General features: G+C 40.1%; 2 protein-coding genes and 1 long non-coding RNA gene across 3 annotated transcripts; 2 read left to right on the forward strand and 1 right to left on the reverse strand.

The window, feature by feature from the left end:
* Positions 1-453: 453 nt before the first annotated feature.
* LOC307031308 (uncharacterized protein) lies at positions 454-5199 on the forward strand. Its single transcript, XM_079668289.1, has 14 exons — positions 454-554; positions 656-730; positions 899-1294; positions 1482-1586; positions 1695-1927; positions 2007-2185; positions 2774-2867; positions 2949-3184; positions 3402-3516; positions 3918-4035; positions 4116-4207; positions 4652-4769; positions 4867-4968; positions 5067-5199. Exons 3-13 carry the CDS (start codon positions 1027-1029, stop codon positions 4917-4919), a joined length of 1611 nt encoding a protein of 536 aa, XP_079524415.1. The 5' UTR covers positions 454-554; positions 656-730; positions 899-1026; the 3' UTR covers positions 4920-4968; positions 5067-5199.
* LOC307031312 (uncharacterized protein) lies at positions 5072-6680 on the forward strand. The gene is made up of 3 exons (XM_079668301.1): positions 5072-5240; positions 5706-5882; positions 6110-6680. Exons 2-3 carry the CDS (start codon positions 5747-5749, stop codon positions 6418-6420), a joined length of 447 nt encoding a protein of 148 aa, XP_079524427.1. The 5' UTR covers positions 5072-5240; positions 5706-5746; the 3' UTR covers positions 6421-6680.
* A 4790-nt stretch (positions 6681-11470) lies between these two features.
* On the reverse strand, positions 11471-13631 carry LOC307031314. The gene is made up of 4 exons (XR_013805918.1): positions 13478-13631; positions 13149-13216; positions 12604-12647; positions 11471-11704 (listed from the first exon to the last, which is right to left on the reverse strand). It is a non-coding gene; the product is annotated as an uncharacterized lncRNA (long non-coding RNA).
* Between the last annotated feature and the right edge of the window lie 9796 nt (positions 13632-23427).

Here is a 23427-nt window from a genome sequence, read left to right on the forward strand (position 1 = left end):
CTAATCTGAGTTCATCTGTTTGGTTTTTTTCAGGTCATCTATCAATTCAATTATATGAAGTAGCCTATTATCATAAAAAAATCAACGGTTCTTTTCAGAGCCATATTCCTCTTCCTACTCTCTTTCACCCCTCTCGTTTTCTTGTCTTTTGTTTTGTTTTTCTCCCTCCCTGTATGTCAGTTCATCCTTTGTTTGTTGTTGCCCTTTTTATCCTCACTTAAAAATGGCATCCAAGCAACTGAATGAATGGCTAGAGATAGGGAATGCCCTCGCAGATGAGTTGGCAAATAAGGCAAGTACAACATTATCCAAAAATGTATTATAAGATTTACTCAAATGATAACAGACACACACATTACAAAGATGTGTGTGCAACAATTAAGGGAAATATATAATCTCTTTTATATATTTATATATTAAGATACCAAAGAAACCAAAGAAACCGAAGATACAGAAGATACCAAAGAAAATAACGCAAGGATCAAATATTTCCTGGAGGAAGAGGGACCTGGATGGGAACATTATAGCCCAACATTGGAATAAGAATCGATCTGGTCTGTAAAATATAATCTAGTTCTAGTGTTTCATTAAGTTTTAATGTCGTTGGTCGGTCCTCAATAATGTTTCCCATATCATCGTACTTTGTTTTATGCAGTTAAACCTTCCAGCTCTCAGAACTCCCCAGAGGTCGAGGAGACACATGAGATTCCTCTACAGGTCCCAAGTCTTGGTATGCACAATGAATTCTTAAATTATCCTTCAACTTGAAATGTAGGTAATTGTTTGTAGTATGTAATAGCTTTGTTCATGATACATTGTAAAGTGAAAAGCCATGTATGGAATATCTTTTTTTAATTAAACTAAATTCCATGATTTGTTTTATATTTTGTTATTTTAGATCAACATCTTCAGACACTGAGAAACCTGTTGGGTTCTCTCACTGTCCCTGCATCATCAGAAGAAACACCCACTGCATCAACATGGACCCAAAGACAGTTGAAACGTGAACAAACATTCAGAGCTGCAATGCCAGAGCTCCTTCATTTGAGATTGGCTGCAGAGATTGTCACTACACGTTCCTGTCTCCAATGCAAAACTGCTGATGCTGTGGTCCGGTGCTTGGACTGTGTTCCACCAGGAACTCCCTTTCTTTGTCCGGCATGTGACCCTATTATCCATGGTAAACATGTCTTCCATGACAGGGAAGCCATGTTTGATGGGTTTTACAGACCTATTCCTCCCACATCCTTAGTGGTTGTGGATGAAAGTGGCCAATATGGACTCTGTGAACAAGGTGGGTTCAAATAATGTATTACATATTCCCTTACCATGGTTTCCTAATGTGCACTACATATACAGCGGCATCATTTTCACCATGTCGGAAGTTTGCTTTAACAGTTAAAATGTCTCAATTTGTATTGACTACATGTCCTAACATGTCCTAACATGCATATGAATCTCTGAAATTGTCTTTGCTGCAGTGTGTCTGCTTCCAATTCCTCCGCCATCCCAAATCTGCTTCTGTGGTCCAAGCCAAGATTTCACCATCATCCCAGGAAAGCAGACCGTGTTGGTGACTATCAATGGTTTGTTGCCACCAGAAGACGATCAAGCAGAAATACAGGATTACTATTATAATTTTGTCCTACATTGCATAGATAGCTGTCAAATTTCACATTTATATATTTTCTCAGGTCCATACAACGTTCGTCTGCCTTCTGTGTGCTGCCCAATTTGTTCCGCCAAATGGTCCCCGAGCATAGGTGACTTGCTGGGATACAAATACTGGCCAGCAACCGACAGCTGCAAAATTATTTTTAAGTTTGATGTGTTCACATCATTCGAGCAAATGAAATTGGCCAGCCCAGCATTATCCCAGCAAGTATTTATAAAAATGCTTGAACATCGATCGTTTTCCACAGGAAGGGTAAGAATAAAATGTGGTTTTCAAGATTTTTGAATACCAAACTTTTAATTAACCAAATGAATACCATTCTTGTTTCCAGACAGGCAGAATCTGTAGCGATATCTTCCACAGAGTCTTTCGGGAGTTTGCCTTCTGTAATTACAGACAAGAAGATCTATGCCTGGTGGAGCCCTTTAAATGCCCAGCATGCACACCTGACATGCTGGCTATTGCTGTAGATGGCAATAGAAAGCATTATCGCTTCAAGAAGTCCAGAGGGTCAGTGAAATCATATTCTCATTTTAGTTGTTGTTTTATTGACTAAGCTGAATGTCTTTGCTGAAATGTCTAACTTTCCCCAACTCTGCAATTTCTTTTTCCAAAGTTTGTAGACCATCAGAAAACAATAGTTGGTTTGAAATTACACATAATTATATAAATCCAATTCATAAACATTATTATATATGACGCCTGTAAAGTTAACTCAACTTTAAAATGTTAAATGGTTGACGTTAGTTGGATATGTTGGAGCTAAGAACCAGTTTTGGATATAATCGCTTCATGAAAAATGTATTAAATTGCCCAGGAACCTTTTCTATGCCTTCCTCTGCCCTATTCCATGCCCATCAATATAAAGGATGTACTTTTATTTTTACCTTTTTACAAGAAGTCAGTAAAATTTTCACTAATGTTAAATAATGGTGGCAAAAGACTTTACACAGAATTAAAGATCAAATTCACAAAGACCTTTTCCACATTTATGAAAATGTTATGGCAAAAGCAAATTGGCCACATTAAATAGAGGACACAATCAAACTTATGTATGTATGATAATGTTGCTTACAATGTCTTTCTCGAATTTCGCAGGACAGATGAACCGTCTCTATTTGATGGACTGTTCATTGCCCAGGACAGTAAAGTGTCTGCCTTTGTCGACAAAATCAGGAGCCAGATGACGATTGTAAGAATCTATTCAATCCCCTAACCCTTTATTTATTTTTCTTAGCACAGGGTTAAATGTAACAGATTGTGTCTATTTCAGAAAAGTGGTCGTGATGTTTGTGGACCGGCAACATTCACAGCTTGCAGAGAAACCTCACACAAGTCCAGGGCCAAGGTGGATGAGGAAGGACTGCAAATAGCTGTGTGCAGACATGGCATCTTACTACAAGGCCTAAATCACTACCGTGGTGAAATATATGCCTACCCAATGTTCCTGCAGAAGGAGCTGGCTGAAGTTGCGAATGCAACATTCTTTTGTATGGATGTTGCCTGCAGGTAGTTATAACTATTGCAAAATTGGAAGTGTTTGTGGGAAACGTGTTATCTATTTAATTCTTGCACATCCAGTAGATGTAAAGCAAAAAAAGCATTCATTTGGATAAATGCTGTTGTTGGTTACAAGGATTATACTGGTAATTTTAAGGACCTGGTTTATCTTTTTACTATTATGCCATCATGCAACTGGAAAAGCTAATTGATTTTGTCATTACAGGTACTGGCCTTATTTGGAGAAGATGGCAGCAAAGTTGCCTGAGCTCCAACCACTTACAGAGATGAAACCTTTTCTCTCTGTAATGCACGCCAAGGCCCACACAGGCAAATGCGAGGTACAGTATGCAAGTTAAACATTTGTGTCACTAGATTCAAATGTTTTAGAAATTGTAGTGCACATAAGAATATCATGTAGTATATTCTATTCAAGCCTGTGGAATAATTGTAATAGTTACAAATGTTGACAAAATTGTTACAAAACAGACTGTCACAAAGATAGGCTTCCAAAACCCATTATGTTTATTTTAGTAAATATATCCGCACTGTAGAAATAATGAATGAATAGAGCTTCAAATAACTGCAGTTGTGACATTGTAGTTCAAAGCATAATTCAATATCAGAACATTTTAACTTTCTGAAATTGCTCCTGACACTGATGATAACTAAAGATGTACAGTACAAGAAATTATAATATTGAACTAAATAGCTAGATCTCATTGTTTATGATTCTGAGCAGGTGAAGTGGGGTGGCAGAAGCCAGGAAGGTGCTGGAAATACTGTCGGCGAGGAAGTGGAACAGGTTAACAGCTTCCTCTCAAGGGCAGCTCTGACAACAAAATACATGACCAAATCAGGTTGCTAGAGGAAAACAAATAGTTTTAAGTAGTGCCACATTGTAAAGCTCATATGAATTTTCATGTTTTTGTGTTTACAGCTAGAGCAGATAAGATAACCGTGCTGGCTATGCAATGGAACCACAGGAAGGTGGAGAATCTCCACAAGACACTCTCAAAGAGATTTGTCAAAGTAAGACGTCCATGCTGCATTTCAAAATGTATATTAAGACTATCCGAGTTTGTTGTTGTAGTAATTTAACACCATCCTTAGCTACATGTTGTTGAATTGAATGTATTCTGCAATCATTTCATTATGATGGCGCTGCCATGGCACACTGTTCTGCCAAGAGAGTCTCTGTTCTGTTTGTTTTTAATAAAGCACTATAGGTTGATTCATCTGAATTTCTGGATAATAATAATAATAATAATAATAATAATAATAATAATGTTAATCCTGCTTGATCTTGAAAAAAAAGGGACACTAAGGTGATACTTGCCAACCTTGAAGAGAAGGTGTTTAGCATTTCATGTTGTTGTCTGGTCAGTTAATGTGCATAAAGGAATTCAGTAAAAAACAACCTTCTCAACCAACTGGAACGCATATTCACTTTTTCCTTTTAAACATTCTAACCAGACTACACAGAGAGCACAAACTGAAGTGGACAATCTTGAGAGTCTCAAGCAAGAGCTGAACATCTCCCTGGAGGACACGGAGCAGTGGGTGTTGGAGGTCAAGCAATGGGCAGCCACTGGTATGTTATATGATCACTGTGGTATAGATTTGGTTCCATATTTCCAAACATTTGGCTTCATGTTTTATGATTACACCTTGTTGTTTCTGTTTTCAAGAGAAACATGGAGCCCAGAGTAGCCAAGAGGAGCTCCAGAGAGAAATAGATTAAATTATTTATTCCCTCCGAAGAAAGAAACACGACCTCTATCGACAAAATGGTATTTATTATTACGTTATCTAGAAACAATATTTGTTTCTTGTTGTTGTTGTTTGTATTATTAATATTAGTTTATTTGTATTTTGTTTTACTTTACAGACAGCAACCAAACAAGGCAACGCAAACGGAGAAGACTGACAGAGCTCAAGAAGAAACTCAGAGAGAGGATACTGCAGTACAACACCATTGATGCCTGTTCAGAGAAAATTGACACAGAAGCAGCATGCGGTCTGTCTGAGGATGTCATTCTGCCCTGGGAGGCGCAAGGAGATGGTAAGAAACAACTTGTTTTTGTTTGCCCTAGATATTCCATAAATTCAGTTGAAGTACTAGAATACAATCACCAATGTAACACAGAGCTATCAACATAGGTGTCACAAATCATCATGATCACAACAAATCATTTTAAAATAATTATATTGAAAGGTCTGTATGATGTTGCCCTATCAAGTCTTAATAGTCTAGTCCCACTGGGACAGGCATATCTATGGAAACAGTAAAACCCTTCCTGACCACCCTGAACTGCATACTAATGTAGAATCTCAAGACATACTGAATGTAATTCTGCCAACATAGACAGAATTGAAAAAATTCAGCAAGCGGCGAGGTTGAATTTTTTTTTACCAGATTTTAAGGTTTTGGTCAATTTAATTAAAAAAGATTGAATACAAACTGATATTATTTGTTTTATTAGCCTTACCATTGTGGTTGTTATATTTTGTGTTTTTTCCATTATAGTGGTGAACCTGCGCACAAAGAGGCGACTTTTTGACCAGGTTATGCTGGTCAGGCGTATGGAAGAGGAGAAAGTCATCATTGTGAAGGAGATGACCCAGCATTGTCAAAATCTGAGGCAGGCACTGGACAAACTGGACCGCCTCCTTCATCAGACAAAAGACGACATCAGGAACCAAAGTATGTTCCACAAATACCGATTTATAACATTTGCCACTGCCCCCCTCCCAGTGTCAAATGTCTATCACTGAATAGCATCTGTAATGATTGCATTTTTTCTGAATCACAAATCTTTTTAGCTAATATACAGCCTCGGAGTTAAACATTCAAATTGCTTATATGGAACCAACATCAATGCTAACTAAAAGTTGCCTTACATAGACTGTCATTTTGTCTTTTTATTTTAGTTTCTCCAAGCGATATAACAGAAGAGGGATACAGGGGACTGCACTGCTGTATTTTACACCATCAATATCTTCTGGAGCAGAAACTGAGCAGAGTCACCAGCACCTACAGCTGTATTGGCTCGGACTCGTCTTTTCTCATGATGGAGGAAGACATTGAAGACGGTAATGAGGACGACGAACAGGACGGTGATGAGGACGGTGATGAGGACAACGAACAAGACGGTGATGAGGACGGTGATGAGGACAACGAACAAGACGGTGATGAGGACAACGAACAAGACGGTGATGAGGACGGTGATGAGGAAAACTAACAGGACGGTGATGAGGACAACAAACAGGACAACGAACAGGACTTAACAAGTCTATTGTGTTGTATGCATGTCAACGTATTAAAACGAGTATTACGATTGAATGGCTTGTTTATTACCTTTTTTTTTATATGATCCTGCTTTGCATTTACTATGTCTGGTATTCAAGTAAATGCCATTAGCAGTTATCAGTCACCTTCAGATCCGAGTTACCTCGAGGGCCAGAGGTTCCCCACCCCTGGTATAAGGTTTTGGTGATCACCCTTATTATCATCATGTCATTTAATCATGATCTGTTTAATTAGCCAATGCTTACATCCAAAGAATGTGTCTCGACTTTACTCCTACAGACACACACTAACAATACAAATTGAGCTAAGTAATACACTCACGAGCCACTTAATTAGGTACACCTTGCTAGGATGGGTTGGACCCCCATCTGCTTTCAGAACTGCGTTAAGTCTTCATGGCATAGATTAAACAAGGTACTGGAAGCATTCCTCAGAGATTTCACTCAATATTGACCTGATCGCATCACGCAGTTGCTGCAGATTTGTCGGCTGCACATCCATGACGCAAATCTCTGGTTCACCATATCCCAATGGTGCACTGTAGGATTTGGATCTGATGACTGTGGACTGTGACATTTGAGTAAAATTCATTGTCATGTTCAAGAAACCAGTTGGAGAATATTTGAGCTTTGTGACACGGTGAGTTATCCTGCTGGAAGTAGCCATCAGAAGATTGGGACACTGTTGTCATAAAGGCATGGACATGGTCAGCACAACCCGGTATCACGGCAAGACGTGAACATGTGACGATTTACCATGATGGGAGACGTGAAGCTGTCACGATTTCGTCCCTTCAAACGTGACAATTACACAGTATTGTTAACGTGGCCCAACCAGTGGAGATATACCCGGAAATGCCAAGCAAATGCTACCCCGACGGTCGGTTGTTATTATTATCAATATTAATATAATAATGATTTCATTTGTAATAGTCACACTCAATTTCGCCAATTTGCTGTTGCCCCAGCTGGTCGGCACCTCTTTTAGCAGATACAAAGGCTACATTCATTTATTAAATCGATGTGTGTGGATGTGGAATTAACGGACGTGACGTTGCACGATTGCGTTACCAGGCAAAAGCTTCGGTTCATGTTAATTTATAAACTCTTCAACTCGAACCGTAGTTATATTTTAAAACATTTTAGAAAGCCTCATGAAATATTTTAATGTACATTTTAATTTAAATGTGAAGGAATGTGTGTATAACAAAATACATCCGTCAAAAACAATACCGGAAACAGACGTAGGCAAGATCCTCGGTTATGGCTAGAAAGGATCCTTCTATTGTAAATATGACGTCACGTTCTCGTTGTAACTCTCGTTGTAATCGGAGCGGCTCGGAAACACATCTACAGCAGTAACATGATGCAACATACACATTAATGCAGCAGCAATATTAATAGAGAAACATCAGACATAATAGTAAAACACTGCAAGGGAACATTTTATTGCACCAGGAGCTATCTTGGGACTTTTACTGCGACAACGTTGACTTGCCTGTGAATAAAAAATAAACCATAGTGTTGGTGATCTACAGTGTTGTCATTCTTCTTTGAACACCAGCAAGACCGCTTTTCAACAATCACACTCCCTGTCATTGACATAATTAATAGATAGTTTAGCTTCTCACCATCATTTGCTGTGGCCAACTGATGTTAACGATCCTAACTGAAAGGCTGCCTGCCAAACGTAAACATTCAGCCACGTGACATTCAGCCGAACTCTCGCGAGAGTTTTACACAAGACGGATCCTTTCCAACCATAACCAAGATCCTCAGCTCGGTGATTCATGGTTTAGCCGCAATGCACGTTGGGAAATGGTGTTTATGCGATGTGAAATCCGAAAACATTTAAAAAAAAAAAAATAATAATTTATTCCGAGTTTGCTTGCTTTTCTCTTTGGAGCTAATCACATAACGGCATTGTAATACATGGTTCGGCTGCATTACATATTACATATCTGCCGTAGTTATCTATTTATAGAGCCCTGATGAGAAGACTTCTATACAAACAGGAAGAACTGCCGCCAAAACTGAAAACGTGACGTGGATCACAAATATATCAGCCATTTAACAACATCTTAGATTTATTTTCACACAATATGTCTCCTTGCAATATCAACAGTAATTCGGCTGACTTTTATATTGGATCCAATTGGTAGATAGGCAGTATTTACACCATAACGGTGCACAGCTGATAGACGGGCACCTATTGGTTAAAGCATCTTATTGAATTTTATTATTATTATTAACTAACAGAATAAGAGACCTGACAGGTGATGGTCAGACGTTGACCTGACAGGTGATGGTCAGACGTTGACCTGGCTGCACAGTCACAGAAGCTGGCTGTGTCAACTGTTCACACTTCACACCTGTACAAATACAAAAAAAAGTTATATGACAGATTATCCTGTTAAACAGCAGTATAATAAGTGTTGACTCACTTCCAGCTGCCAGCAGCAGCAGCAGCAGCAGCAGCAGCAGCAGCAGCAGCAGAGAGAACATGATGATGATGACTCTCATTTCATTTAATTTCAAACCTTTATTTATACAGGTGTATCCCATTGAGATCATTGATCTCTTTTTCAAGGGAGAGCTGCTCAAGTAGGTTCCACATGAAACATAAAAACATAAACAGAACAACAAAAGGACATCATACAGCACCATTTACATAACTATCCACATAAACAGGTACCAATAGCTTCCGAATGAGTAGCATCCAACCGAGCTTTAAAAACATTTAGTGGCACCAGATTGCTCAGTTTCCATTTAATTTGCAGACTATTCCAAGACAGAGGAGCTAAGCATCTAAAAGCTGTCTTCCCTAAGACAGTCCTAGCAGTTGGCACATTTAATAAAACCACAGCATTCGATCTCAGGCAGTAGCCACTTACAATTTTCCGTGAGATCAGGGAGCAGATATAAGATGGAAGTTTCCCTAACATGGCTTTGTATATAAAAATGTACCAGTGACTGAGCCTCCGTACAGTTAGTGAAAGCAAACCAGCCCTTGCATACAGGGTACAGTGATGGGTTAATGCTTTACAGTTTGTCACAAATCTCAGTGCACTGTGATACGCAGCATCTAACTTGACCAGGCAATTGGCAGGTGCATTCATATAGATCAAATCACCATAGTCCAGCACAGGTCAAAAGGTCACAGTGACTAGCCTTTTCCTGGCCTCAAGCAGAGAAACAGGACTTGTTCCTGTAGAAGAAACCTAGCCTAACCCTCAGCTTTTTAAGCAGGTTATTGACATGAAGTTTAGAAATGTGAGACAATCATCAAGCCAGATACCAAGGACTCTGAGAAGACGTGAGCTCCTGATCCCCTTTAATCTCCACTGACAGTCTCTTGTGAAGGCCTTATAACTGTATCACAATGGATATTACTGAGTTTGCATAGAACCAAACGTGTTCACGTGTGAATGTGAACATTAATAGAATATCACCTCCCATCTTCAGAGCAATCTGACTATTATAACATTAGCGTTAAGAAAGCTTAATTAAATATCTGCCACAACATAAGTAACTGGATCAAAGTAACAGTAGCCTACAGTCCGCGGCATCACATCATAATGTATCATATATCTCCTTATCTGAGTCAGCTGAGCCGTATCTGGCCGTGCAACACTTACAGTGTCACATACTGTATGCAGAAGTATTATTTTAAGCAACACATTACGAAACACTCGAGTCAAATGTAATTAAAGTCAGATCGTGTCTTAGACGGGGCATATCATAAACCTGTTAATGTACGCATTCAAACACTTTTTCTTTTACCAGCTGTGTTCACCTTGCAGGTGCAGCTATGTGGCTTTTATCCTGGATAAAGTGTTTGAGTCATGGATGTTTAAAGTCTTCATATTTGTCTAATTATATAGTTGACTTTTCATTCAGGAAGTATACGCGCTGCGCTGTCAGTACGCTTCTCCATGTTTGTGATTGGTCGAATGCTCCAAATACTACCCCTTTTATGTGAACGCGCACCTAACTAGATAGGACACGGCTGGCTTGAGCGATCCACTTGATAACCCGTGTCGTAGTGCCGTTTAGCGAGAGGGCGTATGTTTTGGATTAGGCCAACCGGCTAACTCAAACATATCCAGGTTAGGTTGAACCAGTTTCGTGGTATACCCCCCAGGTCTTGTCCTGACTGAGCACAGGCACCTGTAGCCTTGGCTACTGTGCTCTCAGTGTTTTGTCTCCCTGTTCCTGCCTATTGGCGTCAGCTGATAGAGGTGTTGGTTTTATCTTGTTATGCACAATGTTGATTCTTCTCTCAGAACTAGCTAAATATGGGTCTGGGGTAGAGATCTTCAGAATTGGTTTGGCATCTTTTGTGTCAATTCGTGGCACACAACATCTCTTGTGAATAAACCATCAGTTTGCCATCAAAGTTCCTGCTCTCCTCGTGTCTCTCTGACTCCTGTTTCCATTGCTTCAGAAGTTTCCATCGCATATGAAAGATTTTTACATGTTTGTAAATTATTTTGGTTTCAGTGTGTGTGTTTCACATGGGTGAACAGTATATTTATATGTTATGGAATGAAATACAATGTCAGATTAGGGGAAAGTTAGGGGAGTGCATGTTAATGTGTCTGGAGGTGGCGTGTTCCAAAAGTGTTTGGGTTTGTCTGCCGTGTGTGGGCTGCGTTTCATTTCAAATTGCCGCCTGTACAATGTATGCACCAGTCTGTGATATGCCGATGTGCAGGCCCGCCCCTCCATACACGCCGATCACACAGACTGCGTCTGCCTCTCGCCCTCATCTTGTGGAGGGAGCCTCATCTGATGCGCAAATGCGGCGCAATTGAGCGCGCCACAGTTTCTGCTGCCAGGCTCCACTAGCTGTAATCGGCTTGGTGTGTCCAGGGTTTACACACCACCCCCCCGTGGACGCTCGCGAGGGCCTCATCACATCACAGCCCTGCCGCTGTGATATAATGTATAGGACCTTTTTCCTCATGGGTGTCATTCACAACAGACCAATCATGACAGTTTTAGAGAATGAGTTTGTATGGATACACTTAAAACATATTTGTATTTGTCTTGGCTTCAGCTCACTGATAACATAAGAACACAAATAGGCACAACACTTACATAGATGTTTTTTTTATATGTATTTTATTACTCCAAAATAGAAAAAAAAAAGTCAGCCATATTTAACTGGAAAAGTTTTCCTTTGGCTCCCAGGAATTTTTCCACTTCGCCCCACTGTAAAACAGAAACAGTCAATCAATTAATCAATCAATCAATCAATCAATCAATGTTTATTTATATAGCCCAATATCACAAATGTTACATTTGTCTCAGTGGACTTCACAGTTTGTACAGAATATCAGTATGACAATACTGACACAGCAAAAAGTATTACTTTTTGGAATATGTAGTTCTACAGTATGTTGACAATGCTATTTCAAATGAGAAGATATACTAAGTCACTCAAAAATATCATGATGAAAGTGCAGTATAATGTATATATTTATATATAACACGTACATCATATATAATACAAGGTACATTTTTTATTTCAAAGTCAATGTTTCATTTGACCAATTCTTTGAATTTGCTGTCTTATCAATGCCCAAACATACAGCACTAAACTTAGACAACTGCCTGCAAGACTGCACACAGAAATAATACTACTTATTACTACTAACTATACTTATAGTATAATTGTTAAGAACAAATGTAACAAGTCAGTAATTACAAAAGAGATCAAATACCATCCAGCCTCACATATCAATCATTTAACCTTTAGTGATATTGATCAATGATAAACTCTATTGTATATTTTAATTTCTATTTCAATGTAGGCTACTTCCCTGCTTATGTGTTACAATCAGACAGCGTTTCTAGGGCGCGATGTCTGAATGACGAAGGGCAGAGAACTTGGATGTCTTACTTTATGGCGCAAACGTCTGATAGAGCCATTGATGACATGGCTCCCCACCCCCATGTGATCAACTAAATTCAATTTACTGCTGAGGAACCCAAAATGTTTAAGTTAGTGATCTCAGGGTTGATGAAGTTGGTTGGTAAGACTACTTTGTGGCCCCTGTTCTGCCAGACCCATCAGCTACACTGAAGGAAACTTCAGATTAGATACATACCATCCAGAGCAAGACTGCCACTGCACCAACACCTCGGTATGGCCCTGAGTAAAGAAACACAGATTTTAGGTAAACTTCATTTTTTTCAAATGTCATACATGTAAATACAAAAAGTCCAGTGAAATCAAATGATAATTTGAAATAATAGTAGGTACGATTAACTCAAACATATGAAGGACTGTAACATAGTCAATAGCATTTTCCCCATCAGTTTAATATTTTGGAATACTATTATTATTTAAAAAAATATTTGTACTGCCAAGAATAGGAATTCACCTACAAATGATTACAAGAAAAAATGTAATATACAAATAAATGGCTGGACATGATGCATTAATGTGACATGAAGCATTACACAAGTACCTCAACCTTAAATTAATAATAAATTATTGTTACTGTAATTTCAATATTTACATTAGCAGTCATGCTTAAGACTGAAACACTCCTTTTAAACAAAGTATACGAAAATCCAATAAGATAAGACTTGGTTCCACGGAAACATTATTGTCATTGTTTATTTATTTAAAAATATTTTCTAAACAAACCTCCCTGATTCGTTCCCTCAGTAGTTTTTTGTAGGGGAAAGTGTCTGACCCTTGATGAATGGGACATTCTGCAAGGAATTAAAAGATGGTAATAAGTTGAAGTTCAGCAATAACCTCCTAAACATTGCCTAACATCACATTGTGCTCAATTAAACTGTTCAAAATGGCACTGAGACTTTTGATACTGCAAAGTCTTAAACAAAACAAAAGGTGGTGTATTCTAATTGTACCGATGATTGTTTTCTCTCTCTTTAACTAATTCAATGTGCAAAATCAAACACAGTTTCAGTCGATGTAAATAAGATAATTACTAATTAACCCGCACATACCATTAATTGCCACTTTATTCCTCGTTGGTCTTCTTTTCTGTGAGGAAGACACTGAGGAGAGAGCAGGAGTCAGCCCGGAGGAGAGAGCAGGAGTCAGCCCGGAGGAGAGAGCAGGAGTCAGGCCGGAGGAGAGAGCAGGAGTCAGCCCGGAGGAGAGAGCAGGAGTCAGCCCGGAGGAGAGAGCAGGAGTCAGCCCGGAGGAGAGAGCAGGAGTCAGGCCGGAGGAGAGAGCAGGAGTCAGCCCGGAGGAGAGAGCAGGAGTCAGGCCGGAGGAGAGAGCAGGAGTCAGGCCGGAGGAGAGAGCAGGAGTCAGGCCGGAGGAGAGAGCAGGAGTCAGGCCGGAGGAGAGAGCAGGAGTCAGCCCGGAGGAGAGAGCAGGAGTCAGCCCGGAGGAGAGAGCAGGAGTCAGGCCGGAGGAGAGAGCAGGAGTCAGGCCGGAGGAGAGAGCAGGAGTCAGGCCGGAGGAGAGAGCAGGAGTCAGGCCGGAGGAGAGAGCAGGAGTCAGCCCGGAGGAGAGAGCAGGAGTCAGGCCGGAGGAGAGAGCAGGAGTCAGCCCGGAGGAGAGAGCAGGAGTCAGCCCGGAGGAGAGAGCAGGAGTCAGCCCGGAGGAGAGAGCAGGAGTCAGCCCGGAGGAGAGAGCAGGAGTCAGCCCGGAGGAGAGAGCAGGAGTCAGGCCGGAGGACACAGGAGTGAGGAAGAGAGTGAACTCAGTGTCAGTCTCGGTGGTAAGAGGTACAGACAAGTCTGATCCTGGGTCTGCGGCCATTTCTGCCTGTGTGGTACAAGGGCCCTCAGGTTCAACTGCCAAAGTCACTATTGAGAAGAAAAAAAAGTAGACGCATGGTGAATAAATGACCAAGTATAATCCGCCATATACATTTATAATCTGAGTAATTACAGCTAAAAATGAAACAGCGGAACATCAGTGATTCTGTGTTACAATGGCGTTTGTTAGCAACCAGGAAATGACACCAGTAAGGACAAACAGATGAGAATGCTGCGTGGGGTCTGGGTGCCGTGTTGGCGGGACGTTGGGGGGCTCGCTGCTCCGCCCTTTGAGGCTCGAGGAGCAGACAGTGGGAGCTGGATTACTGGTGTTGTTTCCTGGTTGCTGTGTGGGGTCTGCGAGACAGCGAGGAACTCAGCCTGAGCGCACACACACACACACACTCACATCCAGGCTGTGAGTGTGAGTGCGTGTGTGCGTGAGGAGATCCACGGAGCCTCGGCTGAGAAAAGATAAGGCTGAGTGAGTGTGTGTGAGCCGGTACGTCACTATGCCCGTTACGTCACTATACTCAGGAAGATTTTTTTTTGAAAAAGAGCAGCATAGACAGGTATTTTCTGTGTTAGAGTTTTACTCGCTACAGGGTGTACTTTGAGGGTTTGTGACTCTGCAGACCGTTTAAATGCAGGAAAAGCTTCATAACACACAAGGGGACGGGTAATAACCAGAAAAGCATGACATGGGCCCTTTAACTGACAAAACAAGACATAACGACATATTTTTACTACTTGGTAAAGAGTGATTCACATTTTTTTACATTTAAAACCAGATAACTGAGCAACTAATTTACAAAAAATGTTAACAGATACATTGCTGAAATATAGCATGCAGATTTGTATACTTTACCATTAATAAGGCTTTCGTAAATCCTCTTTATGGTAACAAGTGCATTGTTACCATCTTCTGTCTCGATTTGCCATGGACAGATGCAATCGGCCGCAAAACCATTTGTGCCTCTCTTGGCAAGAAGGAGGATGGGACGCCGATCTAACATTTTCCATTTGTGGAGCTGGAACACAATGGACACAAAAAAACAAGAAATATTATGTACACAACAGCTCTAAACATCATCACACACCTAAAGCCATTATAACTCCATTTATTTTGCATAAGTGAAAAATGCACTGATGTGATACGTGTGCACATTGAGGAAGGCACCCCACAATTAACCAGGTGTGATTTTAGACCCCTTTTAGGGGAGCCCCTAAAAAAGAACTGTAAAAAAAAAAGAAGTTTATCGAGCTCGGGTTCACTTTGAGTTTTTTTTACATGGGCATAGTTCTTTTTATATGGGTTAGGGATGCCAGCGATTATTCTATTTTTCGAATATTCTTTATAGTCTCCATAATCGAAAATTATTTTTAAAATTCGATTTTATTTATATATATTTTTATTATTATTTATTTTTTTATTTTTTTTCCTGGCTTAGTTTCAATTCGGCGGCGAATAATCGATTAATATTCGCCAGGGCTGTCCGATTTTGATCATGGTCAGTTTCTGGCATCCCTAATATGGGTCCATTTAACTCTCACATTCAGATATCTGAATAAGCTACATTTAGCTTTGAAACATGTCAGCAAGCTATAACCTATATCATTTCAGGTTCAAAGTTCTGCATTAACAGCACTTCAGATGTAAAGCTGGTGTTACAGGGGAATTTTGAAATGACTGTTCGAACACGGCTCAAAGTCAGAGACTCTGGTAAGCTTAATGAAAGTGCTTTTAAGGGCCTCTTTATTAATACTAACTCTGTCCAGGTCTTGATTGTCTTTCAAGCACTATATTAATATGGGCTGGTTTTGATTCTGTGACATTCTTGGTTTTACCATTTATTCAAAAATGTATATGATATTTCATTTATTTTACTTTTGGAAACCATAGTCACATAATTATGTGTTTTCCATACTATGAAGTTCCAAAATAAAATATAAAACACCAAAATGCAGGTTTTTTTGTAAGATATAATTAGAAAAACATGTACATTGAAGCTCTGATTCTAGGAATTACCACTGGCCTGAACTATGTTACTTCTGGTTAAGAAATAATGTTTTACTAAAACTGGGTGCTTGCAAGTACAAACACTATCTAACATCAGTTCGAAAAAATGTGGTATGCCTTTACAGATTTAAATACAACGGTGACAACAATTTTGCTTAACACATTACATGAAGTGCAGTAGGCATGGGCGGTATAATTTTTTTCATACCGTCATACCTTGCTGACATCATACCGTGGTATACGGTATATGACGGTATCAGTCCCAATTTAAGGGGTAATTTCTCCCCAAACATTTTTTTTTACTCACTATATCAACAGCCCCACCAAAAATATTTTCCACCAGCCGCCACTGACGGTATGACTTGGGTCGACTTGAGTGAGGTGGCGTTCGGCGGCAAATAGATGTTTCGAACGGTATATTATATGTTCGGTGTAGAATGCAGCCCGAGCCGGTAGACGCTCGCAAAGTGCCGCGACGTGCGCGCAAGTGCAAAACAAGGGCTGCATACATGACACATTGTGCAAATGGCACATTTTGAGATCGGATACAGGACGCGTTTGTAGATGTCCGACGTTGTTTCCATAGTGAGCTAAGTTAACAATATATCATCATACATAAACATTTTCCGGGAGTAAATACTTGACTTATTGAATAAAGTTTGCTATATTCACTAACTAGTTTGGCAATATTATTCCGTGCATGTGTTAAAAACCTTATTTCCATTTGATTCATTGGATTACTCGCGTGAATGTTTAGCACGTAAATGCTTTAGTTTTTAAAACCGTCCGACCTCGACTACAAAACCATCAACCAGTTGCATAGGATTAAAAAATGTCAACACTCACTCACCCCGTCTTAAACATTCCCAAAGAAGTGCCTCTGTCTCTCGTTGTGCTGGATGAAGTCACTGGCAACGAGTAAACCCAAAATAGTCCCAAACAGGGGCAGAGGCAGTTTTCTTTTTTACTAGTTGTCCGAGTTCGGGGCCGGTGTCGGTACCAGATGTGTTCGGGGTACCAGATGTGTTCGGGGGCCGTCTCTTACTAATGACGTCACGCATTGTACGCGTTGTGATTGGCTGTACGGTAATTTACCCAGGGGTGCTCGGGGGGAAATCACATCTACAGATCATGACGAACCGAATTGAAGTATTCCTATACTCCTAGCGTGTGAAAATGTTTGAGAAAAACATGTTAAAAAAACATGAAAACGGAGCAATGGCTGTACGCCATTGGCTGTACGGCAACTCAAGAGGACCATCATACACGGTCAAATTCCGAACATTTAAACATAGCCTACACTTCATTCTTTACTTTGTCCGTTATTATATGTAGAAGATATTACTTTTTTCTCCGTGATGTTGTTTCCATAGAATCCTTTTCCGTTTCACAGAACACAAATTGGGTTATTTACATAATTATGTTGACACTACTACTCCCATACTCCTAGCGTGGGAAAATGTTTGTGAATAACGTGTGCAAAGTCTCCGAAAACGGAGCAGTGGCTGCGATGCTAGCTTTGCGGCTAGCGGTTAGCATTTTCAATGGAAATATACAACGAAACATGTTTCAGTAAAAAAAAGGCCCCACTGATCATCTACTCTCTGAGACGATTCGAGGGATGCCTGACTTGAGTTTCTAGCACTAGGGAAAGTGGACAAAAGTGCCCCAGATCAGCCTCTTAATTTACCCAGGGCCTAGTGCTCGGCTTTGGGCATGAAAATTCAGGAAACTCCCCTGAGTATTTTATTAACCCTTTCATGCCTGAATTATGAAAGCCTCAGTCAGGATTTTTTTACCAAGTGTTATTATTGCTCTTGGGGCATGAAAAACAAGATTTGAACTTTTTCTCTTTTTAATCTAGTTTTTTCAAAGACATTTGTATATGTCCACTCAGGTGGACACTATGCGTTCAGGGTTTGAACTGAAGAGATGTACATTTTGAAAAAATGATAAAGATGTGCAAACTTAAAATTACATTATAATAACATAAGTATATTGATTTATGGCCCAAAAAGATATTGCAGATGAAGTATTTTCAAGAATAACCAGGGCCAGGGACCAATTTGAGGCCCCACGCACAGTTATTTGATGAGTGCTAGTGGAGCCTCGCAGCAGCGAAACCGTGCCGTGCCACCCTAATTGCGCCACATAAGCGCATAGGTGCACCTCAGATGAGGCTCCCCTCCGCAAGGGGTCTTTTACTTCCAACTATCCGCAATGAGCTACCTCCGTGCATTACCACAGCATCTGGCTCTATATCGGACAGGGCCACCATACTAAATTGTTTTAATTAGCATTTTGTGTCCTGTGGCTCTCTGTTTGATTCTGTTTCTCATTCTGCTTCTGTGAACACCACAGTCTGTGACTCTGAACAATGTGGTCTGGAAAACCCTTTCAGTTTTACTCCTTTTACTGTTGATGTTGTTCATGAAGCATTAACCAAGTTAGATCCTAAAAAGCCGGCTGGTCCGGACAATGTAGAACCTTTCTTTTTAAAGATAGCTGTAGATATTATTGCTCCACCTCTCACTACTCTTTTTAACCTCTCTCTCAGCACGAACAAAATCCCAAAAGTATGGAAGTCAGCTTATGTCCTGCCACTACTAAAAGGAGGGGAGGCCAGCTTATTAAACAATAATAGACCAATCTCTAAATTATCAGTTCTGGCTAAGGTTCTTGAACGCCTAGTGAGTGAGCAGGTAAAGGTGTTTTTATGTACAAATGACATCCTGTCTAAACATCAGTCAGGCTTCAGAAAGCAACATAGCACCATCACTGCCACAATGAAAGTGGTGAATGATGTGACGAGTATTTTAGACAATAAGTAGAGTTGTGCAGCCCTATTTATTGACCTTTCCAAAGCGTTTGATCCCGTCGATCATCGCATCTGGAAGCAGAGGCTAGTCAGTATTGGCTTATCCTGCCATGCAGTAGGGTGGTTTGTGAACTACCTCTCTGAAAGGTCTCAATGTGGTCATTTTTTTGGGCTGTCTTCTGAGTGGTTAAACATCACTAATGATTTTCTGACTTCTGACTGCTTTGGATATATAATTACACCACAATAAGGTTTTACTATCACAGTGCACTGAGATTTGTGACAAACTGTAAAGCACTTACGCATCACTGTACACTAAACCAAGGCGGTTTTGCCATCACTTACTGTACTGAGGCTCAGTTACTGGTACATTTTCATTTACAAAGCCATGTTGGATAAAGTACCATCTTATATCTGCTCCCTGATCTCTCGGCAAATTGAAAGTACTTATTGCCTGAGATCTCATGCTGTGGTTTTATTAAATGTGCCAAGTGCTAGGACTGTCTTAGGGAAGAAAGCTTTTAGATGTGCAGCTCCACTAACATGGAACAGTCTGCAAAAAGAATGGAAAATTACCAAGCTGGTACCACTACATGTTTTTAAAGTTCGGTTGGATGCTCCAAAATCAGATGCTGTTGGTACCTGTACATGTGGATAGATATGTAAATTGTAATCCCTGTAATTTTTGCTGTATGATGTCCTTTTGTTGTTCTGTTGTTTATGTTTTTATGTCTTCATGTGGAACCTACTGCTGCAGGTCTCCCTTGAAAAATAGATCATTGATCTCAATGGGATTTTACCTGGATAAATAAAGGTTTTGAATTGAATGTCGAGCATTAACTGCAAGTCACTCAAATGCATAAACTGGAGAATAATTATGTTACAAGTATTACAGAAAACATATCCAAGTGTAACAAAAATCCAGTATTAACCTTACCGTTTTTTACTAACAGTAACCAACTAATAATTTTCATAAAGTACATATTTATTCCAAACTCACAATATATATATATGTAATAAAACATAATGCACAATGGTACACAGTATCCAAACTCTTGAGGCACTGGTCAGAGGCATTCATGTAAAGCAGATCACCAGAATCCAATACTGGTAAAAACGTTGCAGAGATCAAATGTTTCCTTGTCTGAAAGGAGAAACCTAATTTTAAAACAACCTTTTCAGTGTGTGACTTGAAAGATAAGTTCTGATCAATAATAAAACCTAGATATGTGTATGTAGTGACCCTTTCAATGTTAATGTCAGTCCTTTGAAACTTTTTGCCATTTGAGAATATCATGAGTTTGGAGTTGTCTGCATTTAATACTAACTTGAGTTGAGATAAATGGAGATGGAATAACATCAAAGGCAGACTGGAGGAAATCAAGACTTTGCTCTATAGAAGAGGATGAACAATAAATAACAGTATCATCTGCATAAAAATGGAAAGCAGCATTTGAAAAATTATTAAAGATTATTTACATATATGGTGAAATTATTGGTCCTAATATGGAACCTTGGCGCATACCCTTTCAAATCAAATCAAGTTTTATTTATATAGCAAATTTATAAATGATTTTTGGTCGAGCCAAAGTGCTGTACAAATAATAAAAAATACCCTACAGTAAAGACATTTTACAGCTAATACAATAGCAGTTTGTTCAGAATATCAGTATGAGAAGAAAACGACACCCTCTGTCCTGAGACCCTCACATCGTACAAGGAAAAACTTCCAGAGAAAACCCACAGTTTTTAAGGGAAAAATGGGAGAAACCTCGGGGAGAGCAACAGAAGAGGGATCCCTCTCCCAGGACGGAGAGACGTGCAATAGATGCCGTGTGTAAATCGAAGAGATGATACATTTTACAGCACATAGACCAAATGTTAGGAAATGCATGTGTCTGTAATAAGAAGATGAATCCACGAAGATGTCAACAATCCTGTGGGAGCCTTCAGGGAGGCAGCACGACGAGACCCAGGCAGGACCGCAGAGACAGGTTCAGCCACGATCCGAAGTCCACGACTTAATCCAGAACTCAGGATAGAGGATCCAGGATGCGGGACCACAGCAAGAGGATCAGCCTCGACTCAAGACCCAGGCGTCGATATAGACACAAAAGAAGAACAATTTGGTAGGGTTAATCGGAACATGAGAATACACAGATACAGACAGACAGACAGAAGGAAGAACAAGCACTCCCTTTGGAGTGATTTTTTTTAAATATTGAAGTTAAATGCATCAATCTGGTGAACTTTGAGAGCAAAATGAAGAGATATATGGATACCTCTCAACATCCATATGAAACAACTGTAAACAGATTTACTTTGTCTTTATGGATATAAAATAAACTAAAGCCTGACTCCTACTGGCGGCTGGTTAAATTACTCCTCGTCCCTGAGTACACTCACCATCTTTCAGCAGGAAAGGAGAGAGGGAATCAATGGAGCTGCCAGGGAGGACACAGGGGAATCCAGACGGTGGTCTATGGGATGATGTAGACGTAGCTCTTTTTATGGACACCTGAGAGAAAAAGAGAGAGAAACATTATATACTGTATGTGTTCATTATATCTACTTTTTCAATATTATTATGTATTGTTTTATACTCACATTGTTAAAAAAGGTTCCAGAAGGCCTTGGGGACAGCAGTATCAGGGACTGGAGCTGGACAGGCTTTCATCAGCACTTCTCCTTCTTGAAATGCTTAACTAAAACATGACATTTACAATGGGTTCTGCTTTCATGAAAAATGTTCATATTCCCTCTGGAACATCACCATGCCATGATGAGACAGTATCATTCCATTTGGCTTGATACCTACAAGGAGAACCTACACATGTTCTTTAGTGAGCTGCGTGGGATTCTGCCAGAGAAAACGCTGGCGATCTGGAACATCACCATGCGGGACGCGAGGGTGCCTCCCAAACTGGGCAAAATAGGGCGTGCACTTGGTTGACCTGTGAAAACATAAAAATTCCTTTTAGTATCTCTGTTGAGCATTGTTTCCATCTGCATTTGTTACAACATTGTACCTGCTTTGAGGTGTTAATGCTGGCCACAATGCCCCTCAAGTGTTCATCCCAGTCATTCTGGTCCTCTCCGCAGTACTTGGCAAGTGCCTTTTTGATGGTTTGGTTGGTACGCTCATCTTGGCCATTGCACTGGGGATGGTAGGCTGAAGTGATGCAGTGTTTTACACCCAGTGCATCGAAAACACCACGGTTGACCTGCAGGCGGTTTAGTGTACACCAATTACCCTGATCGTATTACATTGTTACACATAACACATACACTGTATTAGATAGATTATTGTACCTCATTCACAAATTCCCGTCCTTGGTCGGTAATGATCTCCTCGACAAGCCCGAAATCGAGAAGAATGTTGATGATCTTTTTTGAGACCTCAGCAGCTGTTTTCTGGTAGAGAGTTTTTGCTACCACCCACTTCGTGAATAAATCGGTCGCTGTTAGAATGTATCCGCAATATGAAATGCAGAATGTTGTAAATACATACAGAATCACTGTCAATTATTTCCTTTCTTTTTAAACCAGAATCTTCACGTTTAGAACCTTTAAAGGAGGTTACACATGCTTCAGCCCATCATGATAGTACCTTTTGCACTTAGCAGTGGTGGGAAGTGGGCCAATGAGTTCCACATCAAGGACAGTCCATGCCTCGGGAACATGAATCGGATGCAGTACGGGTGCAACCGTTTTAATGGCCTCGTGTTGCTGGCAGCGGGGACACTCATAAACCTTCGCAAATATCATACATTTTCAATCAGCAAAACAAAAAACTTTAGGTATAAAAATGATAGAACAGAGAAAACTTTCAGAGGAGACAGAATTAAACTGTTCAAGTTCTGAAATATGTTTTTAGACAGCTCTGATGGAGCTCAAACTGTCTCACTCTGTTTCAATGTACACATACAACACATTTCTGTAGATCAATAATCAGTCAGTCAAAAACTCCCACCCATTTCTTCACGTCTTCCCGCATAGTGGACCAGTGGTACGTTGCCAAAACCTTCTCGGTGGTGCGCCTTCTCCCTGCATGACATCCGGAACCCAGGTTATCATGGCACTCCTTCAGGACATCGATAATGTGGTCCTTGGTGCACACAACCATCCTTTCATTGTCCTTGTACGTGTAGTACAAATCTCCAGCTGGCACATCAGGAACAAAAAAACAATCATTTAGACATGGGTAGAGATGACATTATGACTAAAAGCTGTTCAAGAAATCCAGTGGCAAATGGGGTTTAGACGTAACAACTACAGTAATAGTGTGTATACTAAGAAAAAGAAAAAGGAGAAAAAAGCTGTGGAGTCCTTGCGATTTACTGAAAA

Source organism: Notothenia rossii (assembly GCF_949606895.1).
Source record: "Notothenia rossii genome assembly, chromosome: 3".
NCBI lineage: Eukaryota > Metazoa > Chordata > Actinopteri > Perciformes > Nototheniidae > Notothenia > Notothenia rossii.

Bases quoted from the DNA above. Each gene is read 5' to 3' on its own strand.
- LOC307031312 (XM_079668301.1), top strand. From the start codon at position 5,747: ATGCTGGTCAGGCGTATGGAAGAGGAGAAAGTCATCATTGTGAAGGAG. The intron at 5,883-6,109 runs GTATGTTCCACA...TTTTTATTTTAG, and splicing joins AGACGACATCAGGAACCAAA to TTTCTCCAAGCGATATAACA.
- LOC307031308 (XM_079668289.1), top strand. From the start codon at position 1,027: ATGCCAGAGCTCCTTCATTTGAGATTGGCTGCAGAGATTGTCACTACA. The intron at 4,208-4,651 runs GTAAGACGTCCA...CATTCTAACCAG, and splicing joins TCTCAAAGAGATTTGTCAAA to ACTACACAGAGAGCACAAAC. The intron at 4,770-4,866 runs GTATGTTATATG...TCTGTTTTCAAG, and splicing joins CAAGCAATGGGCAGCCACTG to AGAAACATGGAGCCCAGAGT.